At 33.8% G+C, this 25943-nt stretch overlaps 3 protein-coding genes and 1 pseudogene across 5 annotated transcripts; 2 read left to right on the top strand and 2 right to left on the bottom strand.

Annotated features, from left to right (window-relative positions):
- Positions 1-370: 370 nt before the first annotated feature.
- LOC132599029 (E3 ubiquitin-protein ligase MBR2) lies at positions 371-8898 on the bottom strand. 3 transcript variants are annotated; one of them, XM_060312232.1, is made up of 7 exons: positions 8683-8898; positions 3891-5099; positions 3298-3812; positions 2541-2591; positions 1343-1438; positions 978-1121; positions 371-880 (listed from the first exon to the last, which is right to left on the bottom strand). In XM_060312232.1, the coding sequence occupies exons 2-7, from the start codon at positions 5047-5049 to the stop codon at positions 749-751; spliced, it is 2097 nt and encodes a 698-aa protein (XP_060168215.1). In that variant the 5' UTR covers positions 5050-5099; positions 8683-8898; the 3' UTR covers positions 371-748. The 3 variants fall into 3 exon arrangements, with proteins under 3 accessions (XP_060168215.1, XP_060168216.1, XP_060168214.1); XM_060312233.1 differs by having other exon boundaries at positions 3942-5099; positions 8683-8897; XM_060312231.1 differs by having other exon boundaries at positions 3298-5099; positions 8683-8897.
- Positions 8899-13147: 4249 nt separating this feature from the next.
- LOC132599028 (protein ALP1-like) lies at positions 13148-14639 on the top strand. Its single transcript, XM_060312229.1, has one exon. The coding sequence runs from the start codon at positions 13268-13270 to the stop codon at positions 14528-14530; it is 1263 nt and encodes a 420-aa protein (XP_060168212.1). The 5' UTR covers positions 13148-13267; the 3' UTR covers positions 14531-14639.
- Positions 14640-22604: 7965 nt separating this feature from the next.
- Positions 22605-25037, top strand: LOC132599027 (caffeoyl-CoA O-methyltransferase 6). Its single transcript, XM_060312228.1, has 5 exons — positions 22605-22807; positions 23391-23470; positions 23569-23713; positions 24339-24470; positions 24600-25037. The coding sequence occupies exons 1-5, from the start codon at positions 22712-22714 to the stop codon at positions 24891-24893; spliced, it is 747 nt and encodes a 248-aa protein (XP_060168211.1). The 5' UTR covers positions 22605-22711; the 3' UTR covers positions 24894-25037.
- Positions 23814-23986, bottom strand: LOC132600898 (U2 spliceosomal RNA; annotated as a pseudogene).
- Positions 25038-25943: the final 906 nt, after the last annotated feature.

Raw genomic sequence — 25943 nt, 5'->3', positions numbered from 1 at the left:
GTTCTACTTAAACAGATTTAAGTAGAGATTTCTATATTTAGAAAACTAGTTAGTTCTACGTTTTCAGTTTGATATTGGCATGGTTCAACCTAAGTCAAACTAAATACAACAATTTGTTTCGGCCAAGAACACTATTGGTGTTTTATTAATGTCTATTTTACGTGTCCATTTGTATAGAAGTTTTTCTAAACTCTTATTTTAATCAAACAATACCAGAAAACTAAGACAAAATCATTAGTGTCAATAGCTTTCGTAACTTCTCACAAGAATCAAGGAATAGAAGATATGACAATTTAGGACCCATTCTTTTTCCCAACATCAGATGCATGATATTGAAACATGTTAGCATCCACGCAACAAAACAAAGGAATACCACAAAAACTAAAAATTGTTTGGTTAATAATATGGTGAAGTACATTATTCAAAACAAACGTCTCAAGAATATTTCTATGGATTTTACCACTTTAAAAATAAATAAATAAAAAAGATTTCTATGGGTTTTAAATAGAACCAGTCAGAAAGGTCTCTTCTCGCTTACACATCCTTCAGTTCCGGAACCCATGCAATCATTCATGAGGAATTTGAACAGTTTCAGGTGCTAATGTATGATTATAATGTAAAGAAACCTCAACCCCCCCCCCCCCCCCTCCCCCCTTTTTTACCTTTCTACTTTTTTTCTTTTTCTCCAGGGAATTTTTTGTGGGGGTGGTAGTCAGAAGAAAGAAAATTAGGTTTGTTTGGCTGCATTTCAAGTTTTTAAGGCTGTCATCTTACATATAGGACACAGATTCTTCAGCATTAACCACTGCTTTATGCAATTACTATGGAATTCATGACCACAATCCAACATTCCCATGTCATCTCCAGTTGTGTATTCCTCCTGATAAACGTAAAAGAAAGACGACAAGATTTATTCAAGAATGGTTCTGTTGTAATATCAACTAATTATAGTGTGAAACTATCGGGAAGTGTCTCACCCGACATATACAGCAAGGCTCCATTTCTGATGATGACCCTCCACATATCAGCCCATGCTTCCGCTGCTTCATACGACCAAAAATGGTTTCTTCACTCAATCCGGTGTTCACACTCCCTATACGTTCTTCCAATGCCAATAATTCCTAAGGAATGCAAGTAGACGAGATGGGTGAACACCTTTCCAATTTGAAATAGTAAAAAATAACCCTTCACAGATCATTTGTGCGTTATTTTCAGATATCTTATTTATAAAAATAAAGATCTCTTGTAAAAAAGATACAAAACTAAAAACAAATTTGTTAAGGGCTACAATGTCAGATGTGGATTACGAAATTTAGTGACAGCAAAACACAACCATATTTACCTCGTACGACATGTTATCAACGTCGAGCCTCATGCCTCGATGCCTATCATGCAATTCAGCAACACCGTTGACAAATGGATCGAGCATCATATAATCCTGCCAGGAAAGAAAAAGCAAATTAACAAAAGAGATCGAATCATTGGTGCGGATCCCAGAAATTCCCTTCTCCAAAAGTGTAACTCAGCCCTAAACATAAAGATGTCAGCTAAATAGAGCTGTTCTATTAGCATTAAGCAACATGAACAGTGCAGTTTGATAAGGAGTTGCAGAGTTGGCTATGGATGTTTCAAATGCAATGAGGAAATAAGTCTAGATTAAGTAGCTTCCTGCTACAAGGGATCAAGATGAGAAACCCTTATAATCCAGTCAGATGCAATTAGGCGTCATCATCGAGACAAAAGAAATAACTGACCACTAACTACTTAAAAATTCTTGACAGGTTGGAAAATAAAAAAAATTTAAACATCTTATTAGGAAGGAAAATATACAAGTTAAAACTAAACCATAGGCTAAACATAAGATATTGCATCATTGAAAAATTGCTGAGAACTATTTTTCACCTAAACCACCTAATTGGCTGTCAGGTAACTTTATTTCACCTCATTGAAAAGGAGAGGAGAGAAGAAAGATAGGTAACTAGTTGTCTAGTTCCCTTTTAAGATTCCATGGCTGGCTAGATCACCATCTGGACACACATCTCTCTTACTTAAATTATGGAGCACGCCTTACAAGCATCATAAAAGAAATTCTGATAAATATATTTCACCCAAATAACCTAATTGGCAGTCTGGTAAAAAATATCACTCAACGAAAATAACAACAACAACAACATACCCAGTGAAATCCCACAGTGTGGGGTCTGGGGAGGGTAAAATGTACGCAGACCTTACCCCCATCTCGGAAGATAGAGAGGATGTTTCCGGAAGACCCCACTCAACGAAAATAAGCGAAGGTAATTTGTTGTCCTTCCAGATTTCCATCGCTAGCAAGTCATCATTCTGGCCATATTTCTAGCTGAAGCTTATGGAGTTGCTTACAAGTAAAAGCAACTAATATTTAAAACTTTTCACAGCTCAGAAAATCGACAGAAATTTCATGCACCGCCATGTTCAGATCATGAACTACATATTACTCATATACATTACACATCTAAACTAGCTGAACATTAATTGGAGCATCATAAGGATCAAAACAAAACCTCGGATCGCCTGCTCTCGCCCCTCCTCATGGCATGCAGGACTTGACGAATCTGTTGAATGCAAGCAGCAACATTTAGTAAGTAATGAAAGAATTAACAGTAGGTCAAAAGTATCTCAAAAGAAAGGCACGAAGCAACATAAAAACAGCTAGATTGATTCAAGAGAGAACTCGACACAACAAAATCCAGGACAAACTGAAGATAATGCTACATCGAATTACTGGTGAAATAAGTATCAGTTTTGTAAAGATTAAGGTAAAAAATTTAGGTGCTTAGATTCACATTCATTCTAAGATTCTAAGTTCCAAGTTGTGGGCGACATAGACATAGATATCAGTCAGAAGTGAGAAGTGATCACTGATCACTTAAGCAAATCGCAATCCTTAACCCATCCAGAAAGTACTAACGTGCTAATTGTCAAAAGAATTATAAGGACGCGTATGCTTCTGTAAATGTGTGATACCTGCACTTAAATGTTGGGCCAATACATGATTCATCAATCCTAAACTAAACAATAAGCAACTAATGTAACAGTCTTCATAGCATCACAAGATGAACAAGTAGGAAAAAGGGGGAACACGAATAAAACAATAAGTAGATGAAAGGAAGAAGTCCACAGGAAGACAAAATAGTAATACAAGAACAAATATTTATACTTTCAACAAGCCAGATAAAAGATAAGAACAGCTGAAAAACATTAATGGGTAAACCAAAGTAGAACAGTTTGATACTATTATCAAACACAAACATCCTGTACCAGTCTATGGCGACCCTCGATATCAGCAGCTAAACCACGCCATCCATCCACATCATTACTTGGAAAATCGGCCATCAAAGATGATCTAAGGAGGTTTCGATGATTGCGACGGCTACTAGATCCACGGCTACTAGATCGCGATGACATCTCCGCCTCCTGCAGGGGAGAAGAAGCTGAAGGTAGCAGGGGAAAATGACCTCTCTGACTTCCAGACTCGGACTCAACAGGTGGGAGGAGAGTCCAAGAAGAAATTTCTGAAGAACTACGATTACTACTGGTTGCTGAGTTCTGATTAGGCATCCATGCAGTAGGAAAGGCTTGCGTACTTGACCCATGACCGAGTGCAGAACTGGAAGGCGTGTTTCTGGAATAGCTTGCATTTGAAGTAGCTAAACTCCAATTAGTGGGATCCTGTACCATATTTCTAGTCTCAGGAGCAGGAACAAATGGAATAGGTTGCCCACTATTTCTTATTGAGCTCCGGAAGTTAGCTTCATCTTGTAATGCATATCTATCTGCAAAAACCACATTTGAACTTGATGAACTACCACCTCGTGAATTAGGAGATACGTCCCAGGGAACTGGATGCAAACCTCTTGGAACACCAGAAATGTGCATTACGCCAGAATGGCTTCCTGGGTTACCTGAATTCGTTGGCCGTGAAATTGGCTGTCTGGAGCCCAATGAATTAGATACTGAAATAGGTCGAGGAGTCACAAGAGTAGAGCCAACACTAGAATGCCCTAAATCGGTCCCAGTTGGCAGTAAACCAAATGTAATTGTATCATGGTTCCCAAGATTTCGTCCACCCCCAGAATTTCTAGCTGAGGTGTCTGCAACACCACTAGCACTTAAAGGAGGAGGAAATATGTCAGAAGCAGCCACTCTTGTTCCAACCCCATTTCTTGGATAAAGGTTTTCCGAGTAATAAGTATTCTGCACACTCGCAGAGGCTGGTGATATGCTTAAGCTGCTGGAAGCATCATATTGACTTGGAAAATTGTGCTGTATAATGTTCTCAGGTTGTGCATTGGAGCTTGAACTTCTACCACAAGACTGCCCAGAACTGCCTTCGAGGACCCTGCGCTTACAGGATAAACCCCAAGTACCCATGGAAGAACCTGATATATCAGGGGGGCCGGCCCAATAACTAGAACTACCAGAAGAAGTACCGGCATTGTAAGAGACACCCGAAGCAGGACGCTCCGCTTCCAATCTACTGCTAGACATGTAGACAGCTGGAGATACACTTGGTCTCATGACCAGCCGAGTGTCACCACTGTTAGCATTAACAGGACTGTGAGCTGAGGCAAGATTTGATAAAATTGCCGGGCTACCAATCAGATGATTTCCACCATATCCCCTTGTGGAACTCTCAGGAAGGAGGACATTGGACGGTCCAAATCGCCTTTCTTCTGACTTTGGATTAGTCATGACATAATTACTTGATGAGGAAGGCCAACCATGTCCTATTTTCAAATTACTACCATGACCAATGTCATGCAAACTGGCACTGGAGCTAGACTCACCTTGATCCCACGCACTGCAGTTCTGAGTGTTATAACTAACAGCATTAGCAGGACTATGATTTTCTCTAGAAGAAAGCATGGAATTTGATAATCGATCCTCCACTGGATTTGGCAAGTTATCCCAATGGGCTGTCCGATCTCCAGAAGCATTACTTGAAACTGATCCCTGATTAAGATCAATAGTTTCTGGAAAGGAATCTAATATGCTTCTGTTCCCTTGCATCTTGGCCAATTATGAGAAACCAAGGCCTCGAGTGCACTGATGAGGAAATTCTGTCAAAGAACCAAATTAACAATAGTTGATATCTTAGGAGGGTTAAAGCATAATTTCACAGGAGAAAAGTGAAAATATAGGTAAAGCTAAATTGATTATATAACTTCTGATGCATTAAGATAGTAATTTCAGCAACGTATAGGATCAGTTCACAGCATGCTGAAAATGCGGGTAGCAATGACAATCCAAGAAAAAGCTAAAAGACACAATTGGTAAAGCAACTGTTAACTTCAAGCCGAAGACTTTCAGCCTCCATCAGAATAATTTATAGGGGTGAATATTTGAAGCATGTTGTACTAGTTTTGAGGCCTAATTTATGCTTAAGTTCCAGCTCATCAGTTGATTCTAGGTTTCAGCTAATGTATTTAAGTTTTTAGAGTGAAAGATAATTTGGTGTATTGCTGTAGTGGTTCCATAGAGAACTTCTTTAATAAGTTTTTGGGTAAGTTAATTGCTTCCTAGTTTATATCTGAGTCCTAACTGTTTTAGGATGCGAGAACACGGGTTTTTTATGTTTAAGTAGTTTTTATTAGTACGTAAGAGGAAGTCTTTTCAATCTTCCAATTACTCTTTTAGTGTTCTTATTAAGTACAGCCCATCTATGAGAATTGTTTGTTAGCTTCACAGCGAGCGTTATTGCTTCTTTGGTGCTTCTGCAGCCTTACCTTAGGAGGTTTAACCATAAGGAATTATATATCTTGTCCTTGATAAGTTTTAACCATTCTCCTTTTTTGAGCTGGGGGTCTTTCGGAAACAGCCTCTCTAACCCATAAAGGTACGGTAAGGTCTGCGTACATCCTACCCTCCCCAGACCCCACTTACGGGACTACACTGGGTATGTTGTTGATAAGTTTTAACCATAACGAATTCTAGGTGGGTCCAAGACTCCTTTTCCTCTCCCCTTCTCCGTCTTCTTCTTCTTCTTTTTTGTCATTATTCTCCTTGTAGCTACTGTTCACGTGCTACCTTTATCTTTTACCTTCTTAAACAGCAGCAATACTCTGATTGTTAAATCCTCATAAAAACATGAAAATTTTCTAAACTCTAAACCATAACACCCAATAATTTTAGCTCCAACAGCACCATCCTTGCCCCCCAGCTATTGGCTGTCAACCAGCTCACCCACAAAAAAAAAAGTCCATAATTAACAGCCATTAGCAATTAATTTCACTAAGTCCTTGAACACAACTAATAGAAACCTTATAAGAAGAACCCACGTTCATCAACTAATGTATACTACAATTCTGATCACAGGGTTGTTTGCACTGCCTTCACAGCTTTAGATCATATCTCATTATTTCATCATGAATGCTTCGATTTATAACTGAAACTGCTAGCATAATACTGATGGCAGGGTGTAGCTAAATACATAAGATAGCCTTTAAAGATGAAATAAGGCTACAATGAATGATATGAAATCTGCTGATCAATAACGGAACAAGCCAACTACGATAATCAGCACTCAGCAGCTTGAGAAAACATTTTTCCATAGCCACATAGCTTACATGAGAAACTGTTCAGTGACTTCAAATTTTTCACTTTGTTTGCAAATGAACACAACTCCTCAGTTATCCAATGAAGAGTACCTTTAGATACTCTACCAAAATTTTAGGCTGTAAAAGGCTGCTTCAGCCAGTTGGAATTTTCTCAATGGCAGTGCTCTGCAATACCTACCCTAATTAGCTTAGGATTAAGGGGTAGTAGTAGTTGTACAGTGCTCTAGAATACCCTATATTTGAGCGATAGCTTGCAACATTCTTTGACTGCAAAACACTTCTGACAAAAAATATATTCCTATAAACATGATATTTACAACCATTTAATATCTTGATTGGTTAGTATGGAGTTGTGACCAATGATGCTACCTAAAAATTGCTTGAGGACCTAGCCAAAAGACAATTTACACAGGATGTACTTATAATGCTTGTCATGCTACATGAATAGTGGCAGAGAGAGATGATAAAAGATAAAGTAAATCTTTTCTATCATATCAGTTTTGTGGGGGGAAAAAAGATGGTTCCCTACTTCCAGCAAATACAAGTACATTTTCTAGAAGAGCCAAATTTGACCAAGTTAGAAACACCAACTTAGACTCTGACAACTGTACAAACACAAATGGGAGAGTATGCTTACTTCCGAGAATAATAATCTTTAACCCCCAAGTTATTACTTAGAACCATTGAATTGAATAGACTTAAAAGAGTAAAGCATGTTTTAGACCTTCATTGGCAAAGGTGATTAGGAGAGGTTAACTTATTGTGCATTTTTTAACAAAGACTTCGCTTTTCCTTTACCCACAAAAGAACATGTTTTCAATAAATACCACAAAACAGTAAGAATAAAGGTAACAATAATAATAATAATAATGACAAAGGCAATGCCACTTACTCACCAGTTTTTGGACAAAATGATTGTTCAAAATAAAGCAGTTTACTAGAAAACAAAGACACTTGATTCATCTTGATGCATGGCTGACATATCCTCCCCCAGCCAAAGTGAAACCCCTTATGTATAATAAAGTCTCAAGGTCTTAAATATACTCTTGAGATATATATAAACACGCACATAGACAGCACTCAGCAGTAAGATTTATTAGAATCATTCACTTCATCAAAGCCAAAGCCGAAAATGCAGTCAGAAGAGACAGTTGGGTGGTAAAATTTATCAAAGTGAGAATGGGATTTTCCAACATAATTTAGTGAAACTCAATACAAGTACCAGAAAACTAAATTGTACTACTCGACAATAAAAAATAAAAACTTCTTTCTCTGGTGGATAGTAAAATCCTCAGTTTTTTTTTCTATTACTCCTATGATTAGGAAACAATACACAGAATAGCCAGGTTCAACATTCTAGATTCTATAGCAACTGAGAAGTTGATTCCTCACCCCTTCTATATAAGGAAGACACTACACTATTATGCAGATAAAAGATTTAACTTAAAAAAGTATCCAACTGTAACAAACAGAATATGAGTTCACGATTAAGTAGATATCCTAATCCTCGTTATAACAGCAACAAGAACAGCTAAGAGCCTGTTTGGATGGGCTTGTAACTTATGGCTTATTTTTGTTTTTTGGGATTAAAAACAAGTTCTTAAAAGCACTTTTTTTATCTTACCCAAACACTACGAAACTGTTCAAAAGCTATTTTAACTTAAAAGCACCTAAAAATAAGCCAATCCAAACAGACTCTAAGCCTCAATCCCAAACAATTTGAGGTCGGCTATATGAATCCTACTCAGTTTATCCAATTAAATTCATCTTATGCAAAAAAGTCAACTCCTATTAGAAAGAACTAACAGCTCAAAAACTTTGAACATTATTGAAAAAGGAAAATTCCATTAATACCACTAGTATTTAAACTCCATTAAGTTGCAGATCCATAGTATGAAAAGAAAGCTACCGAAAGACAAAAAATCAAGTAAAAAAACGAGTCATTCTATTTTCAACAGTAACAATTACCAGCAAATTCACAGAAGAAAAACAAGAATAATAGTATGATGATAATAAAAAGCTGAAACTCCTTAGGAAAAACAAACAAACAATAATTCAAGAAAATTAAATGGGTCGATAAAGATACCTAAGAATTAACGGAAAAAAGATGATCGGTGTTTTCTTGGTCGAAAATTGATTTATTTATTTTTTTCGTTTGGGGATTGTGTACAGGAGAAAAGGTATTTCTCGATTGAAGATGACGGTTTCGTTCTCTCTAGGTGTCCCTCTTTGAGTTTGTGTGTAGGTGTGGCTCTGTGTGCCCGAGACACAGTAGGGAACTGAGACAGCAATTAAGCTGTATGTGTGATAAATGCATTATATTTATTTTTCTTAACTATTAAATTAAATTAGTTCGGCTAACCCCATAATAAAATATAGGGTTATGTTCACTGATCACCCTGTACTAAGTTAAGACTCGGTTACAGACAGATCCTTATATTTTAAAATTAAAGATTTACACTCTTTGTATTGTGAATATTCTCTATACTTATATCCCTATGATGTAGCTAAATATATTAAAATATAATTATTAAAAGATAAATTAAGACTATAAATATGACCTTTTTCTCGAGTTACATTTATGATATTTTTAAATTAAGATAAAAAAATTTAACAGAAATTTTATTCATGCCTTTAATTGTAGAAAACATTATCGTTCGAAAATCATAAATAGAAAAATTAACACAAATTTATTTAATAAGATATGCGACTATTAGCAAGTAGTTATAACTTTCATTCACTTTAAATATGTAAGTTATTAGTAATTTTATTCAATTATAATACTTATTATATGAGAAATTCTATTTTATAAAAGGTTTTATTTTTTTAGAAAAGGGGTAACATTGTAGGGGTTTCACAATATAAGGGGTGTAAGTGTTTGAATTCAAAATATAGGGGATGTAAGAGTAGGATTTTCAAAATATAGGGGATGTAAATAGTTGAATTTAAAATACAAGAGGTCTATCCATAATTGAGTCATAGTATATTGGTGTTTACTGTAGTTAACCCCAAATATACCCTTCGTCTCATTTTAGTCGTGCTTTTACCTCTTTACCATATTATCCCTATTTGTTAGATGTTTTTTTTTTATGATTGGGCAGTATTAAAGAGAATTACTCCTTTATTGTTAAGAATATGGTTGAGATCAATTATCGCTTTAGTCTTGAAATTTCAAAGTAGCAATTATTTTGATATAATTTTTTTGAGCAAAAACGACAGTTAATAAGGGACGAAGGAAGTACATAAATTGTCCGGCCACGAGGAGGCATTTACTTCCTTTGATTTGAAATAAGCATTATTTTAGTCAAATTAATTTAATTCAAAATAAGTCTTACATATTATTTAGAAAATCAAGAAAATATATCAAACATGGCTAGCAAGTAGCAACACTATGTAAGAGAGGCGGATCCACGTGGAGCTAAGGGTTCATCAGAATCACCTTAGCCAGAAGATTAAACTGTGTATATTGTATATAGGATCAAATTTTAATTTTACGTGTATTGTATATATCAAAAGCTTAGCTCAGTGGCTAAAGGGGTTCATATTCTCGTAGAGCACTCAAGTATAAATTGGAATATTGTCTTGTAAATATTTAATAAGCATTTCTAACATAGAATTTAAATTATGGAAAATGAATTTAAAGAAAAGTGGGCTGGCCTGGTTATGCCGACAGTCCGCATTAGGCATGGGTCGGCCTGGCTGTTCTAGGCCCATTAAAATAATTAGTCAGCCTGGGTTGGCTCATCAAATTCCAAAGCCTGGATGAACTAGCCCTTCTGGACTCGGACAACCCGTATTCACAACTCTAATTTTGAGAAGGGTGATTAGTGATTACCATCGAATAGATCTATATTTATTTACTAGTTACATGAAGGGTGATTAGTGATTACCATCGAATAGATTTATATTTATTTACTAGTTACATGAGTCTCGTGCTAAGCTCGGCCCCAAACTCAATATATAAAAATCGTAATATTTTAATTAAAAAGTATTATTTGTGTCATATTTTCTTTCCGTATAATTAATATAATTCAGTGGCACATTAAACATCTATTGCTGGTAACTTTTTATAATTATTAAATATTTTTTTATTTATGAGGAAAAAGATTTGCTGGAGAATTAGCAAATACCAAAGGGACACAAGTGATTTGACAAAATGTAAAGTAAATTATAGTATAAAATAACAACTTCGGTGAAAATAATAAATTGCAAAATATTGGCATTTTATGAATTTGTGAGCATAACATTTCCTTATTCATAAATAAACAGATCATTTTGTAATATGTTAAGTTTTAATTCATTAGGATATTTTATGTGGCAAGAGTACATGCTAGTTAACTGTGGCAATTTAAGCTTTGTTTTAGACAAAATTAAGAAAAAAATAAATTCATTGCATGAACCTCAAAAATCAATTTAGTTTTTTATATATGGTAATAATTAAAAATATTCTCAGTTAAAATTACAATGTACAATATTTTTTGCATAGCTTTTAAGTATTTACATTTTAATTTAAATTACTAAGTTGATTTTATTTAATATAGCTTCAAAGTTTAGTCAAAATAACTTTAAAAAATGAAAAGTGGCACATAAATTAAAACAGAGAGGAGTAATTAGTAAGATCTAATAAATGTCCTATTCAAAACAAAAATGTGGCTCCAAAGTTGCCTAAATTTTACCAAAATACCACCAAAAGATGTGGTGCAGTGGATGAGGCTGCTCTTCCCTTAACTAGAGGTCTCGGGTTCGAGCCTGGGTGTAAAAAAAACCTTGGTAGGGAGCGCTTCCTCCTGAATGGGGCCCTACGTGGCGCGAATCCGAATATAATCAGGCTCCAATGCAGGTACCGAGCACCGGGTGAGAAATCCAATTTTTTTTTTTTTTTTTTACCAAAATGTTTAATGACAAATAATGTAAAGAGTAATCTAATACTCCATCCAATTCATATTATATGGTGTTTTTAGCTTAGGCACACTCCTTAAGACCGTCTCAAATTATTTGTCATTTTTTTGTTTTTGTTTTACACGCTCCTTAAGAAATATTAATTATAAAGAGTATTTGACTATTTTACCCTTATTTATATCTAAGATACAATCTCTCTCCATTAAATATTTACGCTATTTATGTGTCCAACTCATTAATGACAAAATTTTACTAATGATAAAATGAGAGAGAAAATATAATTAATTATGCTTGAACTTCGAAAACGACAAATAATTTGAGATAATTATTTTTACTAATCACAATAAATAATTTGAGACGGAATATACACCATTTATAGAGGTTCACGTAGAAATGGACTTTGAAGAAAAAATGAGTGCCAAAATAAAATTAGGGAAAAAAAATGCAGCAACGTGTAGCATCAGGAAATCATTAGGCAAAGAAAAGCCAGCCACGTGTAGCATCATGATAGTATTTCAATGCTTTGTGAGGACGACAAATTTTTAAGATCTTTGTTTATATATATAGTACTAATGTTGGGAAATAAAAGTGAATACTTTACTAAAGCACCCAAAAATTAAAATATACACTAAATTATGATAGGAAGAGAGTGTATCAGTGACATCAGGGACTTGGTCTTTGACCTCTTTCATACTTTAATAACACGAACTCGAACCTTTGCTTTTGCATCTACTTTTTGTATCTTTAGTGCTAATCGGCCTTCGGATAAATCTGATTATATTAACATCGGAATCAATTGTTACACTATATATGATGTACTATTTAATACTACCATCTAACAACTTTTTTCGACGTAACACCTATTTGCAGACTTCAGAGAAGTGAAAGAGAACGGATTTTTGGATGGAATTGGGGATTTGGGCATGGTGGGTGTTCCCAAAATTTCAGATTTAAGTGAATTTTTAATTTTAGGACATAATTGAGGATTTGGTCTCCCTGGGTGCCAATGAATCATAGTCCTACCAGCAGCAGAAACTAAAATACACAAGTGGACGACCAGTGTTAGCAAATACTGTTCAAGATCATGGAGATTCGATTTTCTAGTTCATTATAAATGTTATTTTAATTATATGATTTTTTTCATAAGAGATTAATAAATAAATGCAAGACATCCGTAAATAAAACAATAAAAAAATCATTTTCTTCTATTTAAAATCGTGAGCGTTGGAAATTATTATCTCACTTGTCGGTAGATTGGCACGACAAGAAATAATGATGCTCAAGGGTAAATTTTGAACCTTTTCTCAATAGAAAATGGAAGGAAATTCAAAGGTATCCTCGTTTTGAGAAAAAACTTTATGAGTGCAAAAGAAAAATATTTTCTTCCTTAATGTCCTTTACTGTCCAATTAGCAAAGGAAAGTATTTGTTCAAAAAAGGGAATATATTTGGATTTGGTTCTACTAAAAGTTTTTGGAGAAAGATTATGTTAGTTTTATGAAAATTTACTCTGCCTCTGATAAGGAAACTTTAGGAATTTGGGATATTTGTTGAATAATTAATTTCCCAAAAAAGAATCGGGAATCAGAGTTTTGACTGTAAAAGGCACGTGCGTGTTTGTGAAACTTGAGCTTTTATTTGGTACGTTTGTCAACCATTGGAGATTCACCATGTCAGAGCATAACCTTTGATGACTCGCTCTGAAATCAAGAAAACCTCATTCGACAACAAAACAAAAAGCAACTCTTCTCACTGACACAAACACAAACAAAAATGAATACTCAGCAGCGTTTGGCTGCTCTTCTTTCTTCCCTTATCTCTCAACTTCTTCTTCTCCTTGTCCTTATTTTCCCTTCTTCAAATCCTCTTTCAATTACCAATTCGTCTTTCTATGATTTTCTTTCACCCCTTCTTCTTCATTTCCTTTCCACTTCTGAAACAACCGCTACTCTTTCACTCATCCCTTTTTCAAGAAAACGAAAACGTACCCATTTCTCAGAACCCGATGCCCCGGCTAACGATGGTCTGACCCGGTTCAAACTCGGTCAAATCGCCCGACCCGACTCAGCCAACCCGGATACTTTCAAGAAATTCTTTAACATCAATTCTTCAACCTTTGATTGGCTTTGTGGGCTTTTAGAACCTTTACTTGAGTGTCGTGACCCTGTTGACTCGCCACTCAATCTATCTGCTGAAACTCGGCTTGGAATCGGGCTTTTTCGATTGGCAACCGGAGCTAATTATTCCGATATTTCGCTTAGATTTGATGTATCTGAACCTGTTGCTAAGTTTTGTGTTAAACAGCTATGTAGGGTGCTTTGCACTAATTTTCGTTTTTGGGTCGGGTTTCCTAATTCGGGTGAACTTGAATCCGTTTCGACTCAGTTCGAATCCATTTCGGGTATTCCTAATTGTTCTGGAGTTTTATGTTGTGTGAGATTTAAGGTTAATGAAGAGATTATAGCAGCTCAATTAGTGGTTGACTCATCATCAAGAATTATTAGTATTATTGCCGGTTTTCGTGGCGATAAGACTGATTTTCAGGTCCTGAAATCATCAACTCTGTTTCAAGATATTGAAAAAGGGACAATTTTGATGAATTCACAAGCTTTGCAGATAAATGATGTGGCTGTGCCTCAGTTTTTTGTTGGTAATGGAGACTACCCTTTGTTAAATTGGTTAATGTTACCATTTGATGAACCTGTTTCTCATTCGAATGAAGAAAAATTCAACAATGCCATTAACTTAATGCGATTGCCAGCAGTTAAAGCCATTGAGAGTTTGAGGAATTGGGGCATTTTGAGCGAACCGATTGAAGGAGAAATCAAGACTGCAGTGGCTTCTATTGGTGCTTGTTCGATACTTCATAATATGTTGTTATCAAGGGAGGATTATTCAGCCTTTTGTGAGGATTTGAGTGACTATTCATTTCAGAAATATCAGAGTTCTTTGAGTATTCCTGGTGATAGTGTTGCATGTGCTATAAGAAGTGCATTAGTCACAAAAGCAACAGAGTTTCAATTACAAAAGCAGTAGTTTTGAATTTAAGACATAGAACATAAAATTCATTCATCTAGATTGTGAATCTTTTGCTCAAAGTTTTAAACTTTCTGGGCTGTTTTGCATATTAGCAAGTTCTGAAATAGATGCCCCTCTTCTGTTCCTTAACATACACAGCTCTTTCATAGTGTTACTGCCACTGGATTATACTGGTTGATTGATTAGCAATGAACTTGAAAGAAATTCATTCTGTGACTTTCTGGAAGAAGAAATGATTATACTGATGACAATAGCTCTCTTGCCACTTTTATGTCAACTTACAACTTGCATTTGATCATAACATGTATATAGTGTTGTTGGGTGTGCGAATTGAATCCTGCTTTGGTAGTTGAAAAGAAAATATTCTTAATGGAATGAGGTCTTTTAGGGAAAATTGAGTGGGCTTGGTCCAAAGCGTACAATATCACATCCTTTTAAGAATATCTTTGACCTGATTTTCCAACAACTAATATTAGAGCCAATGGTTCGGCGAGACGAGTATGGAGATTGCAGAGTGATGTGTGTGGCCCAACCTAGCCTCTGCCCATGTACAGGTCGATTTACTACTTTAACTCTTAACTTTGGAGACGGATAAAAAAACCAATCAGCTTTGGTGGCCATAAATACTCAGTTGATTTAGGTGACAAACAGTTAATATCTAGATAAGCCACGAGGTGATGGGCATTGTGAAACTTAGTTCGAAGGAGAGACTATTTGGTGGGAGAACAAGTTCCCCTGGTACCTGAAAAAATGAAAGAGATAATAAGGGATAGTGATACTCTTAATATTGTGTGAGACCTTTTGAAAAAAAAAGGGCAAAGGCTCAAAGCAGATAATATAACACCACTTTGTTTTATATAACATCAGTTCTTTTTAGATAGAGAATTGATCTTCAAATTTTAATATTTCCTGCTGCTCTGATAACGAGATAGTAATTGATACCAAGAAATGACAATGATTTGGTAATATTGTTTCAAACTTTTTAGATGTATATTGCTTATCAAATCAAGCATGCCTTTTCCACTGATTCAGCTCTTAATATCGCCATATTGCAGACATCTATATCATTTAGCTGTATGAGTTAGTTTCAGCACAAAATTAAACTAGTCTGCTTCTTTGTCTTTAGTTTCAACACAAAATTAAACTAGTCTGCTTCTTTGTCTTGTTTGTCTTAATTTTATCCTTTAAACATCTGAAACAATTCGCTATGAGACCTGCACTTTGTCAGAGTCAATTCCAGCATGAAACTAGTTTATTACTACATGTGCAGATCTTTGAGCTGTACCTTGTTTGCTTATATGTTGGCAGTTGGAAAACATTGAGTTCTCAAATGCTGGCCTATGGTAAGTTTTGGATCTCTAAAGTTATTGCGATATGGAGAAAATGTCCAAGGAGAAAAGCAGTAGACTATTAGAGTATTTTGAGCATAGATATCAAACTATATTTATGTTTTGAGCATGTTATTACAGGATAATTTCCGAGTAACATATTGAGGAAGCTGAGTCAGTACATGGAGATACTTGTTTGTACTTCATGATATAACTTTAATTTTTATCACCTCTGAATGGTTGGGGAAGTACTCAAATCTCACATTGCAAACTTAGGGGCAGCAAATGAGCTAGGCAAAATTGATTGAATAAGTATTTAACTTTTTGCCTAATCCTATCAAAAAGTTGGTTGGTTGAGATGAGTTGAGTCAAGATGGACTAAAAATGAATCATAACCCAACTCACACAACTCTTACCAAATTTTAATTTCATTTTTTGCTTTCTTATAATTTGTTGAATTACCAAACAAAACCTAATAAAAAAAAAATCTTCTTTGTTATTGCTATAGGTATAACATAATCAACAAAAAGTTTTTTTTATTTAAATATTTTGACGAAATTTTCAATGAGTAAATAGTCAGTATGCAGTGTATAATCAATATATAATCTGTGTATAATCAGCGTCTATACTAATTATATGCTTTATATACACTGAGCATCCACCAGCGATGGGCGACGGATATAAACTATTACTTCTAGGCGAATGATTTTTTTTTTAATTGGCTTGCTAAAAATGTTAACATACCTTTATTTTTTGACGGGCTAGCACATGGACTCCAAAACAATATATTTGGATTCAACAAGACAACAACCCAACCCATTTGTCATATTTGGATCCTTCAACTATCAAATTAACTATTGGAGTATAACAAAATGATCTATGATGATGATGCGTTTGGTCCGTTTAATTTGTTTTTCTCAACAAACTAAGGGCAGTATTCCAAAATTAATTCATAAGATATTCATGATCTCCACCATCATACAACTCTTGTTTCTATACTTACATTTACATAAGCAGCTAAAAAAAAAATCTATTATACACACAATGTTTGTTGGTTATCATGAATAAGGTTAATGATCACTATCATAAATCTATAATCTTCAGATATAAGTCCTCTTATATTCCACGTAAATTATCTGGTCGAACTTCGTAGTCATACCAACTAACGAACATATGATAAAATACTACTCCAAGAATGTCGTGTCCTTTAGGTGAAGAGACCTCTAGTGCTATTTTTATTTTTTATTTTTATATATTATGAAGGGGGGAAAGTCATAAGGCTCCAATAATATTACTACTATATTAAGCACTTAACAAACCTCACCAGCCATCACCTCTGACTTAGCTATATGAAATGTTCTTCCAGGGAAAGGATAACTTAGGTACAGAAGTATCTGTGATTTTTCTATATTAGGGAATATTATTCATGTTCTAAGAGAAAAAAGGTAGTATCTTTTAACGTGTGTTTGGTATTGAGAAAAGTGTTTTCTTACTCTTTTCACGGTTGGTCGAAATGTTTGTAAATCATTTTCTTAAGGAAAATAACTTTCCTGCAAGGATTAGGGAAAATAAGTTCGATAAATGTATTTCATACTAATTTTATCCTTCCCTAAACCAACACAACACCTCCACCCATATAAATGTTGCTGAAATAATACTTAAATCTAGATAATAAAAGTTACTTATTTTTTAAGAAAATATTTTCCTTTAATTTCTTGATTATAACTTTAAGTTGATCACAGTTCAAAACTTCACCCGTACTCACCAATCTCACCAGCCTCCGCCTATGACTTAGACATTATAAACTCTTATGGACCCATTTGGTTTGATGGATTGGATAAATATATTATTAATATTAAAGTTGGCTATTCTTTTACTCAGTAGCTGGTTGATTTTTCAAGTCCTACATAACTAATTTTGGTATAAGTTAGTACATCAATATTTGGTGTATTAATTATCTTATACTCCCTAATATTCGAATTAATCAATATATGAATCAAACATCAAACAATAAAATTAACTTTTATTTGTTCCTCAGAACCATCATCAACACATTCTTTTTATTAAGTTTAAAAAATGAAATCACAAATTAAATTTTACTCTAAATAGTCTATTTTTAGAACAAAAAACCTCACCCGGTAAAAAATATCCTCTAAATTACTAATATATGTATTTACAATTCTTGCCTAACTTGTTTGAGTAATAAGTCTAGTAAATGTTGTAATGATATAAATGGATGTTTTATAGGGAATACGATCATTTCACTCAAAGGTCCTTTCTCTGTGGGGTCTGAGTGTTCGCCTTCTTGCCCCTTGAATCTTGATGCACGTTTTTTTCATTTTACTAGTATTATTTTTATCTTGATTTGATTGCCTTCTTATATCTTGATGCTGTATATATTAGTGTTAAGTCTTAACATCATTACACTATTAAGAGTATCATTTTATGTAATTTTCACTTTTTTTTGGCTCGTAGTACCTGGAGGGTTTTTTAAAAAAAAAAGTGCGAAAATTTCAAACGAGCATCTAATTTGTCTTAGTTAAAATTGAATTATTGAGTATTGAAATATGCCCCAATAGAATGAAAAAAGATATATATAAATTGCCTACCTTAACTAGTCCGAGTCTCGGAGATGGGTTGTTGTTTGATTCAATTTTACAGCTTTTAACAATTTAAGTTCATTTTAGTTGTTCAAAATTCGTTTAACTTTGAAGTGGTGTTATCCTTATCTAACTAACTTTTCAACCATACTCTAATTTGTTTCTATATTATTATTACTAAAATAACCGACAAGTCAAACAAAAATAGGTATTTCTTATGTCTAACAACGTCGTTATATTCAAAAGAGACTGAGGAAATTCGATAACTTAGACTGATAAGCCAATTCTTTTTTGTTTCTTTTCAAAAAGATAAACTAATACCCCATAATAGATAAAATTAAAAAATGATCACAAATAAAAATAGTTGCGGAAATTGAAATAGGGAACAAAGTTGACCAAAGAAGTCTTGCACGATTCACACTAAGCAGGCCCTTGATTCCGTCTCAAGTTTTATTATAACTATTAGTTGGTACAACTCATTTTGAATAATTCAACACCTCTTTATGATTCTTACCAAATTCGTGTTTCATGTTTCGACTAATATTGAGTAAAATCTTTTAGATACGACTATACGCGATAAGTATTGTGTCAAAAAATTTTGTTGTCACAATTTATTAAAATTAAATGATTTGTGGCTCCATAGTCTTAAAGGAAAAACCCAATAACGCATTCGACCGACGATATGAGAGAAACTTGTTAGGAAGAAAACATAAATAATTGTTTTCATTCTTTTCAAAACTTGGTGAACTTACAAAGAAAATTCAATATTATTAGCTGAACCAGGTAGATCAAATTTATAATTTTATCGTAGCAAGATCATCATAATTGATGCCGTTGAATTCACTATCATAGAACTATACTTTCAGTATTATACTTCAACTCTGCCATGCCAAAAGAAATATCGGTTGTAAAAGTAATTATTGCTTTAGATTCGCACTCAGTACTTAAACCATTCCGAAGTAAATTACAATATTAAAGGGGTACACGAAAAGAAAGTCAAAGTGGAGGTGCTATTTGGCATCATTTTATCTTATTTTTCTTCACCAAAAAGGGAGGGGGGGAATGGGTCTAAAGAGGACGAACCGTTTACCAACTCTTGGCATGATTGTTTGTTATTATATCAAAAATTTAGCTACTTTAAAGAAGTTTTCACCAACCACCAAAAGATGCAGTGTAACGGATAAGACTGCTCCTTCTTAATTAAAAGTCTCGGATTCGAGTTTCGGATAAAAAAATTCCTTCATAGAGAGCCCATTTCCATAAATGGGCCCTACACAGTGCGAATCTCGATATAGTCAGGCTTCAATTAGAATACCGGACACTTGGTGGGAAATTTTAAAAAAAAAATCATGAAGAAAAAAGGTTTTTTCACCAAACACTTGCATCGTTAATTTAGAAATATATTTTGACGAACAGACTAAAATTGTAACTCAGATGGTTGTTTTTATTCCCAAAAAAATATATGTAAAAAATATTTATTTAAGCTTTATTTAGCTAAAAGCTTATTGAGAAGTGAAATATATCTACCTTTCATAAGGAACATCAACGTAACCAAACGACATATAAGCCTTTTGGCCATAAGAATTTTCACTTTTTTCCAGGAAATTATTTCACTTTATTTGAAAATCAGTGTTTGGCCATATAAATTCCAAATACAACTTGAAGTTGTATTTGGAGTTTGAAAAATATTTAAAACCTTGTTTTCATTTTTTTTCACTTTCAATGCATTCAAACAACCAAATATTTTTTGCAAAAACTATAACCAAACACAACTCCTTCTTCAGCTCCATCTTCAAAATTTCAAATAAAGTGAAAAATATTTGATTTTAATGACCAAACGCCTACTTATTTTTCATTAATTGGAGGATGCCCTTTTCTTCATTTCTGGAAGTAGGATGACTGTTTACCAATTTCAGGGCCCACTCCTAGCCCATCGAGATAAATGGTTTTTTAGCCGTTTACAAACTTTTTTTAATTATTACTCTTTTACAAGAGATCTGGAAAAAAAAATATAGGAAATTTGAAAAAACCATTTTCTTTTATTCAAATTATAAGGGGGCAAGAGATCTCATTTCCTCGAGCTCATCTTCTCCTACTTTTTTTATTCAAAATTTATATATGTAATGTAAAAGAAAATATTTCATATGTTCCGTTTATGTAACATTATATCACCTTAATTGTCCATATTTAAAAATATTTTTTTGTAACTTTCAAATATTATAGCACTACAATACGGATTTGGTTCCTTTCTCTCATTTGTTTTCATTAAGATTAATAGCCTGTTTGGCCAAGCTTATTTTTCCCCCAAAAGTACTTATTTTTTCAATAAGTGCTTATTTGAAAAAAAGTGAGGTGTTTGGCCAAGCTTTTGGGAGAAAATAAGTGTTTTTGGGGAGTAGCAGAAGCAGTTTTTCATAAGCTAAAAAAAACAGCTTTTACCCAAAAGCACTTTTTTTGAAAAGTACTTTTGAGAAAAATACAAATAGAAGCACTTTTTAAAAGCTTGGTCAAACACTAATGAATGCTCAAAAGTATTTTTTTAATTAATTGGCTAAACACAAACTGCTTTTCGCTAAAAGTGTTTTTTTTTAAAGTACTTTAAAAAAAAGTACTTTTTAAAATAAGCAAATTTTAAAAGCTTGGCCAAACAGGCTATAAGACGTCTAAATCTGAATGCACATCTGAATGATTAAGATGTTGTCTCTACTCTCTAGATTTGAACACTGAATGATTAAGACTATTTATTTTTCAACATCTGAATTTGCATAATGTATTTATTTAAACATAATAAATATATGCAATTCAAATAAAAAGTAACTAAATATTAGAAGATAAACGCAAATTTAATATAATAAAAATATTATTTGACAAAAAAAATGAAACATTTATGTTCGCTACTAATGGTGGAGATGCTTTATAGTGGTGGTGGGCGGTAGGTGGGGTTTTTAGGGGTGGGGTGGGGGTTGGTAGGTGGGAGGGTTGTGGGGGGGGGGTGGTGGTAGGCGGTGGGTGGTGTCGGTGGGTTGTGGGGGTGGGTGGGGGTTTTGGGGTAGTGTTGGTGGTTGTGGTAAGTGGGGGTAGGTGGTTGGTATAGGGGGTGGGGTTGGTGGTAAAAACTATCCTTACAAAAAAAGTTCTTAATGATATTAAGATTTTGTTCAAGATTTTAATGATTAAGACCTATTCAAATCAAATAAGTACTTAGATCTTAATTTAAACGAATGAATTTAATGGCCTAAGATCTGGACCAGTCAAATTCATATCTCCATTAAGTGCAACCAATTTAGGTCTCGGTCTCTTTCTCTAGAATACCCCCAAATTCTTATTCAGAATGTGACATTTGTCTTATTTAATTACATGTCAATGCTCAAGATTTTACTTATTTGAACAATGGTCTTAATCATGGTTCATAAGGTTGATATTACTATTATTTTAGAAAAAAAGATACTCAATAACTTTTGTAATATAGTCTATAACTTTAGAAAAAAGATACTCTTCTAACTTTAGTATGAAATCACCATCTCCAAATATAATAATATATTTTAAAAAATTATACACAACCTATAATATCAATCCTAGATGGAGACATATAACAAATTAGAAGGTACGTAGCTAGTTTTGTCAACTAACAGAAACTGAATTGAAGTTATGAACTCACCATTAATTTTAACATAGGATAAACATGAAGGTGAACCTTATAAATTTATCAACAACCAAAATCAATATTTTACTTTTTAGGCAACTACTTAAATATATTTGGAAATGGACGATTTCTTTCTAAAGTTATAGTAGATTATTATTTTTCCTAGTATAATGAATTAATGATAATACCAACTTTGTTAATCATAATTTATTAAATTTGACAATAAGTATGTAAATAAGACAAGTTTCACAAATTTAAATGGGTAATCGTGACGTTATCTGACGTAGTGGTTGAGACTTGGTTGCAACAACTTCATTAGGTCCCACATATTGAGTCCATTTATTTTTATGTTAAGAAAGAAAACATTCACACCATCACACCATGGAGGAATCTCACCAACTTTTTGAAGAGTTGGTGGGCCCATATGTTCATGCAAGCCTTATTTGTTAAGTGAAAATAAACTCACCCCTCTAATCCAGCCCATTATATATACATCCATTTCCTTCCTTCAAAAATCAGAAACCAAAAGGAAAAGAAAATTAGGAGAAAGCAAACAAACAAGAAAAGCTAACTGAAGTTACAAAGAGAAAAAAGTTAAGAGATTAACATGGCTGAGACTAATGGTGCAGCACAGGAAACTCAAGTAGCCAAACACCAAGAGGTTGGCCACAAGAGTCTTTTGCAAAGTGATGCTCTTTACCAGGTACGACAACTTTTTCTTAATTAGGTTTTCCCAAAAAGGAATAGTTTTAGTACATTGAGACAAATTCAGAAATTTAAACGGCCTAAAAGTAGACGATGTGTGACCATCCTCTACTTAGCTAGCGTTTGGCCATAGATTGGATCAGATTTTGAAAATTTATCTTTAAATATCTGAAATTTCAAGTTCCAAAAACTGGTTCAGATTGGTTTTGAGGATTTTCACTCACAAAATTTCAAAAAAATTCCAAATAAAATGCATGTCCAAACGCAACTACAAATTACAAAATTCACGACTTCAAAAACTCAAATTTTCAAGTTTTAACTTCAAAATCTATGGCCAAACAGGAGCTTAATCTATGCGATCATCCGATCAAGGGACAGATGCAACTTTTGTATAATGAGTTTAGCCGAATCTAGTATTTTTAACAAAGAATATCAATATATAGATGAAACTACCGAAACTCAGCAAATTAAATGATTATGAAGCCATAATTTAAAAGTACAAAAGGTTAACTTTTTAATCTGCCTATGACATCATCCGTTATAGATCGTGTCTGATGATCATTAGTTCCTACATGTTACAGTACATACTCGAGACTAGCGTATACCCAAGAGAGCCAGAACCCATGAAAGAGCTCAGAGAATTGACTGCTAAGCATCCATGGTGAGTTGATTAATTAGTTAATTGTTAAAGATCAAGATTATAGTAGTTTTTTTTTTTTGGTTGCCTAAATATAAAATATGGATATTTGTTGGAAACAGGAATTTAATGACAACCTCAGCAGATGAAGGACAATTCTTGAGCATGTTGTTGAAGTTAATCAATGCAAAAAACACCATGGAGATTGGTGTTTACACTGGCTACTCTCTCCTTGCTACTGCTCTTGCTCTTCCTGATGATGGAAAGGTACATACATATCAATTATTATCATATATGGATAAGTAACACATTTTTAGCAAATACAGTGCATTTTGTTGAAAAATTCCCACTCGACTTTTTTTCCTTTATTGGGTGCAAGGCTAAGGCAAAGCGTGAAGGCCCTGATAGCAAGTTAATGTCATGGACCTCTTTTTAGAAATATTGAATTAATATCATATTAATTGATGATCCACGTATTAAATGTTAGCCTTATAAAAATATATACTACATTTGATCTTAGCCAGAGGCCAAAAAAGGTATAAATTCCCACTAGTCTTGCCCTATAAAAAAACAAAAAGAAGAAAAAGGGGAGAAAGAAAAAGAAAAACAGAAAAGCCGCACTAGAAGAAAACAAAGATAAGTGGAGATTTGACATTGGGCACAACCCCATACAACTTAAATTTCATACTTAGAATAAGGGGTGGTCACTTAAATTTGAATATATATAGTTACTGGATTAGTTGACCACTCAATAACCACCAAACATAAGTTCCTACCCAAAAAAAGAACACCATATATAAGTTATAGTCGTGCACGCCACTTTAACTTATTATGGGGTCATGACCCAAATACTATAATTGATAAAGTATTTGTGTTTGCTTTTAATTTGCAGATACTGGCAATGGATATTAACAAGGAAAATTACGAACTTGGTTTGCCCGTAATCCAAAAGGCTGGCGTGGCTCACAAGATTGATTTTAGAGAGGGACCTGCTTTGCCTGTTCTTGATCTATTGGTTGAAGACGTAAGTAATCAATCATTTATAAAAATTAATTTAAACTAAGATATATTACTTGTTTTAATCAAGTCGGTTATCTTTTATCTTGTTTTTTTAGACTGGATAATGACATCTTGAATTGTTTTTTTATTTCAGAAAAATAAGCATGGCACGTATGATTTCATTTTCGTGGATGCCGACAAGGACAACTACCTTAACTACCACAAGAGGATAATAGAACTAGTAAAAGTTGGTGGTGTGATTGGCTACGACAACACCCTATGGAATGGTTCTGTGGTGGCTCCACCTGATGCTCCATTAAGGAAATATGTTAGGTACTACAGGGACTTTGTATTGGAACTTAACAAAGCTTTAGCAGCTGATCCAAGGATTGAGATTTGTATGCTTCCTGTTGGTGATGGAATTACCCTGTGCCGCCGTATTAGCTGATTATTCTGGTCTCCTTTTGCTTTTGAATTTGTGAATTTATACTATTTGAATATCATCATTATCTCTATTAATAGTTCCATATTTGTATTCCGAATATTGTATTGCCGAAATTATAAGAAATACTAAGATTTCCTTTTTATTTCAGTTGAGTAAAAGTTTATTTATCGAACGATAATTTATATTATCCTCTATGAATATAGTTTTTTCCCCTATTATTATGTAATGTATATTTGAAGCCCATTTGCTTGATTATTTTGAATTTGCGTCTCTATTCAGATAACTCAAATTCGGACTTCTAATCAAGAGCAAAAGCTTTTGGGATCCTATCTATCTCCGCTCTATATTAATTCAATAAAAATGACGAACAATTCGTGATGTAACAAATAATTGAGCAAATTAAACGAATAGTTTTTGGTAGAATGTAAATGTTTGAAGGCTTTTTTTTCATCCATGGAAGTGTCTTTCTTTAGTATCTTGGATTAGTTGCAGCCTTGCAGATTCAAATGGATAACGATTCAAGGGAAGATTTTTGCAATCATTGAATAAGAATTAAAATAAAAAAGACCTCTAATTGCGATAGATATATATTTTTTTTTTTGGGTAATAAACTGTGAACATGATCTGTATTCTCTTATTCCAATTTTGTAGAGATCTATCAACCACCACCCACAATGGGTGTGTTAGTTTTACCATTTTAAAGACACTTTAGACCCTGTGATTAAAAAAATTGATCTATCAACCAAATTAAGATGTTAAACTTGTAAACTTTTTAAAGCAGAATTGAGTGAGAAGCATAGCTCAGCAGGTTCTCTATTGCCTAAATAAGATATACCCGAAAACGCTTAAGCAAATCTCTAAAACTTCCTCTAACTGTACTGACTATTTATCACTCTCCTTGCACGCAAGACATAGTAGTATAGATATAGCACTTTAAAATAGCTTTTTGATTGGAGTATGAAGTATTTTCGATCATTAAAGTGACATTCCTAACAAATATATTGGGTCATTCGCACAAATTCCCTTATTTCGCGGTGGTCTATAGTTTTTGGC

The sequence above is a fragment of the Lycium barbarum genome, chromosome 6 (assembly GCF_019175385.1).
Source record: "Lycium barbarum isolate Lr01 chromosome 6, ASM1917538v2, whole genome shotgun sequence".
Taxonomy (NCBI): domain Eukaryota; kingdom Viridiplantae; phylum Streptophyta; class Magnoliopsida; order Solanales; family Solanaceae; genus Lycium; species Lycium barbarum.
The sequence above is the reverse complement of the archived record's forward strand: the minus strand, read 5'-3'. Positions and strand labels throughout refer to the sequence as shown.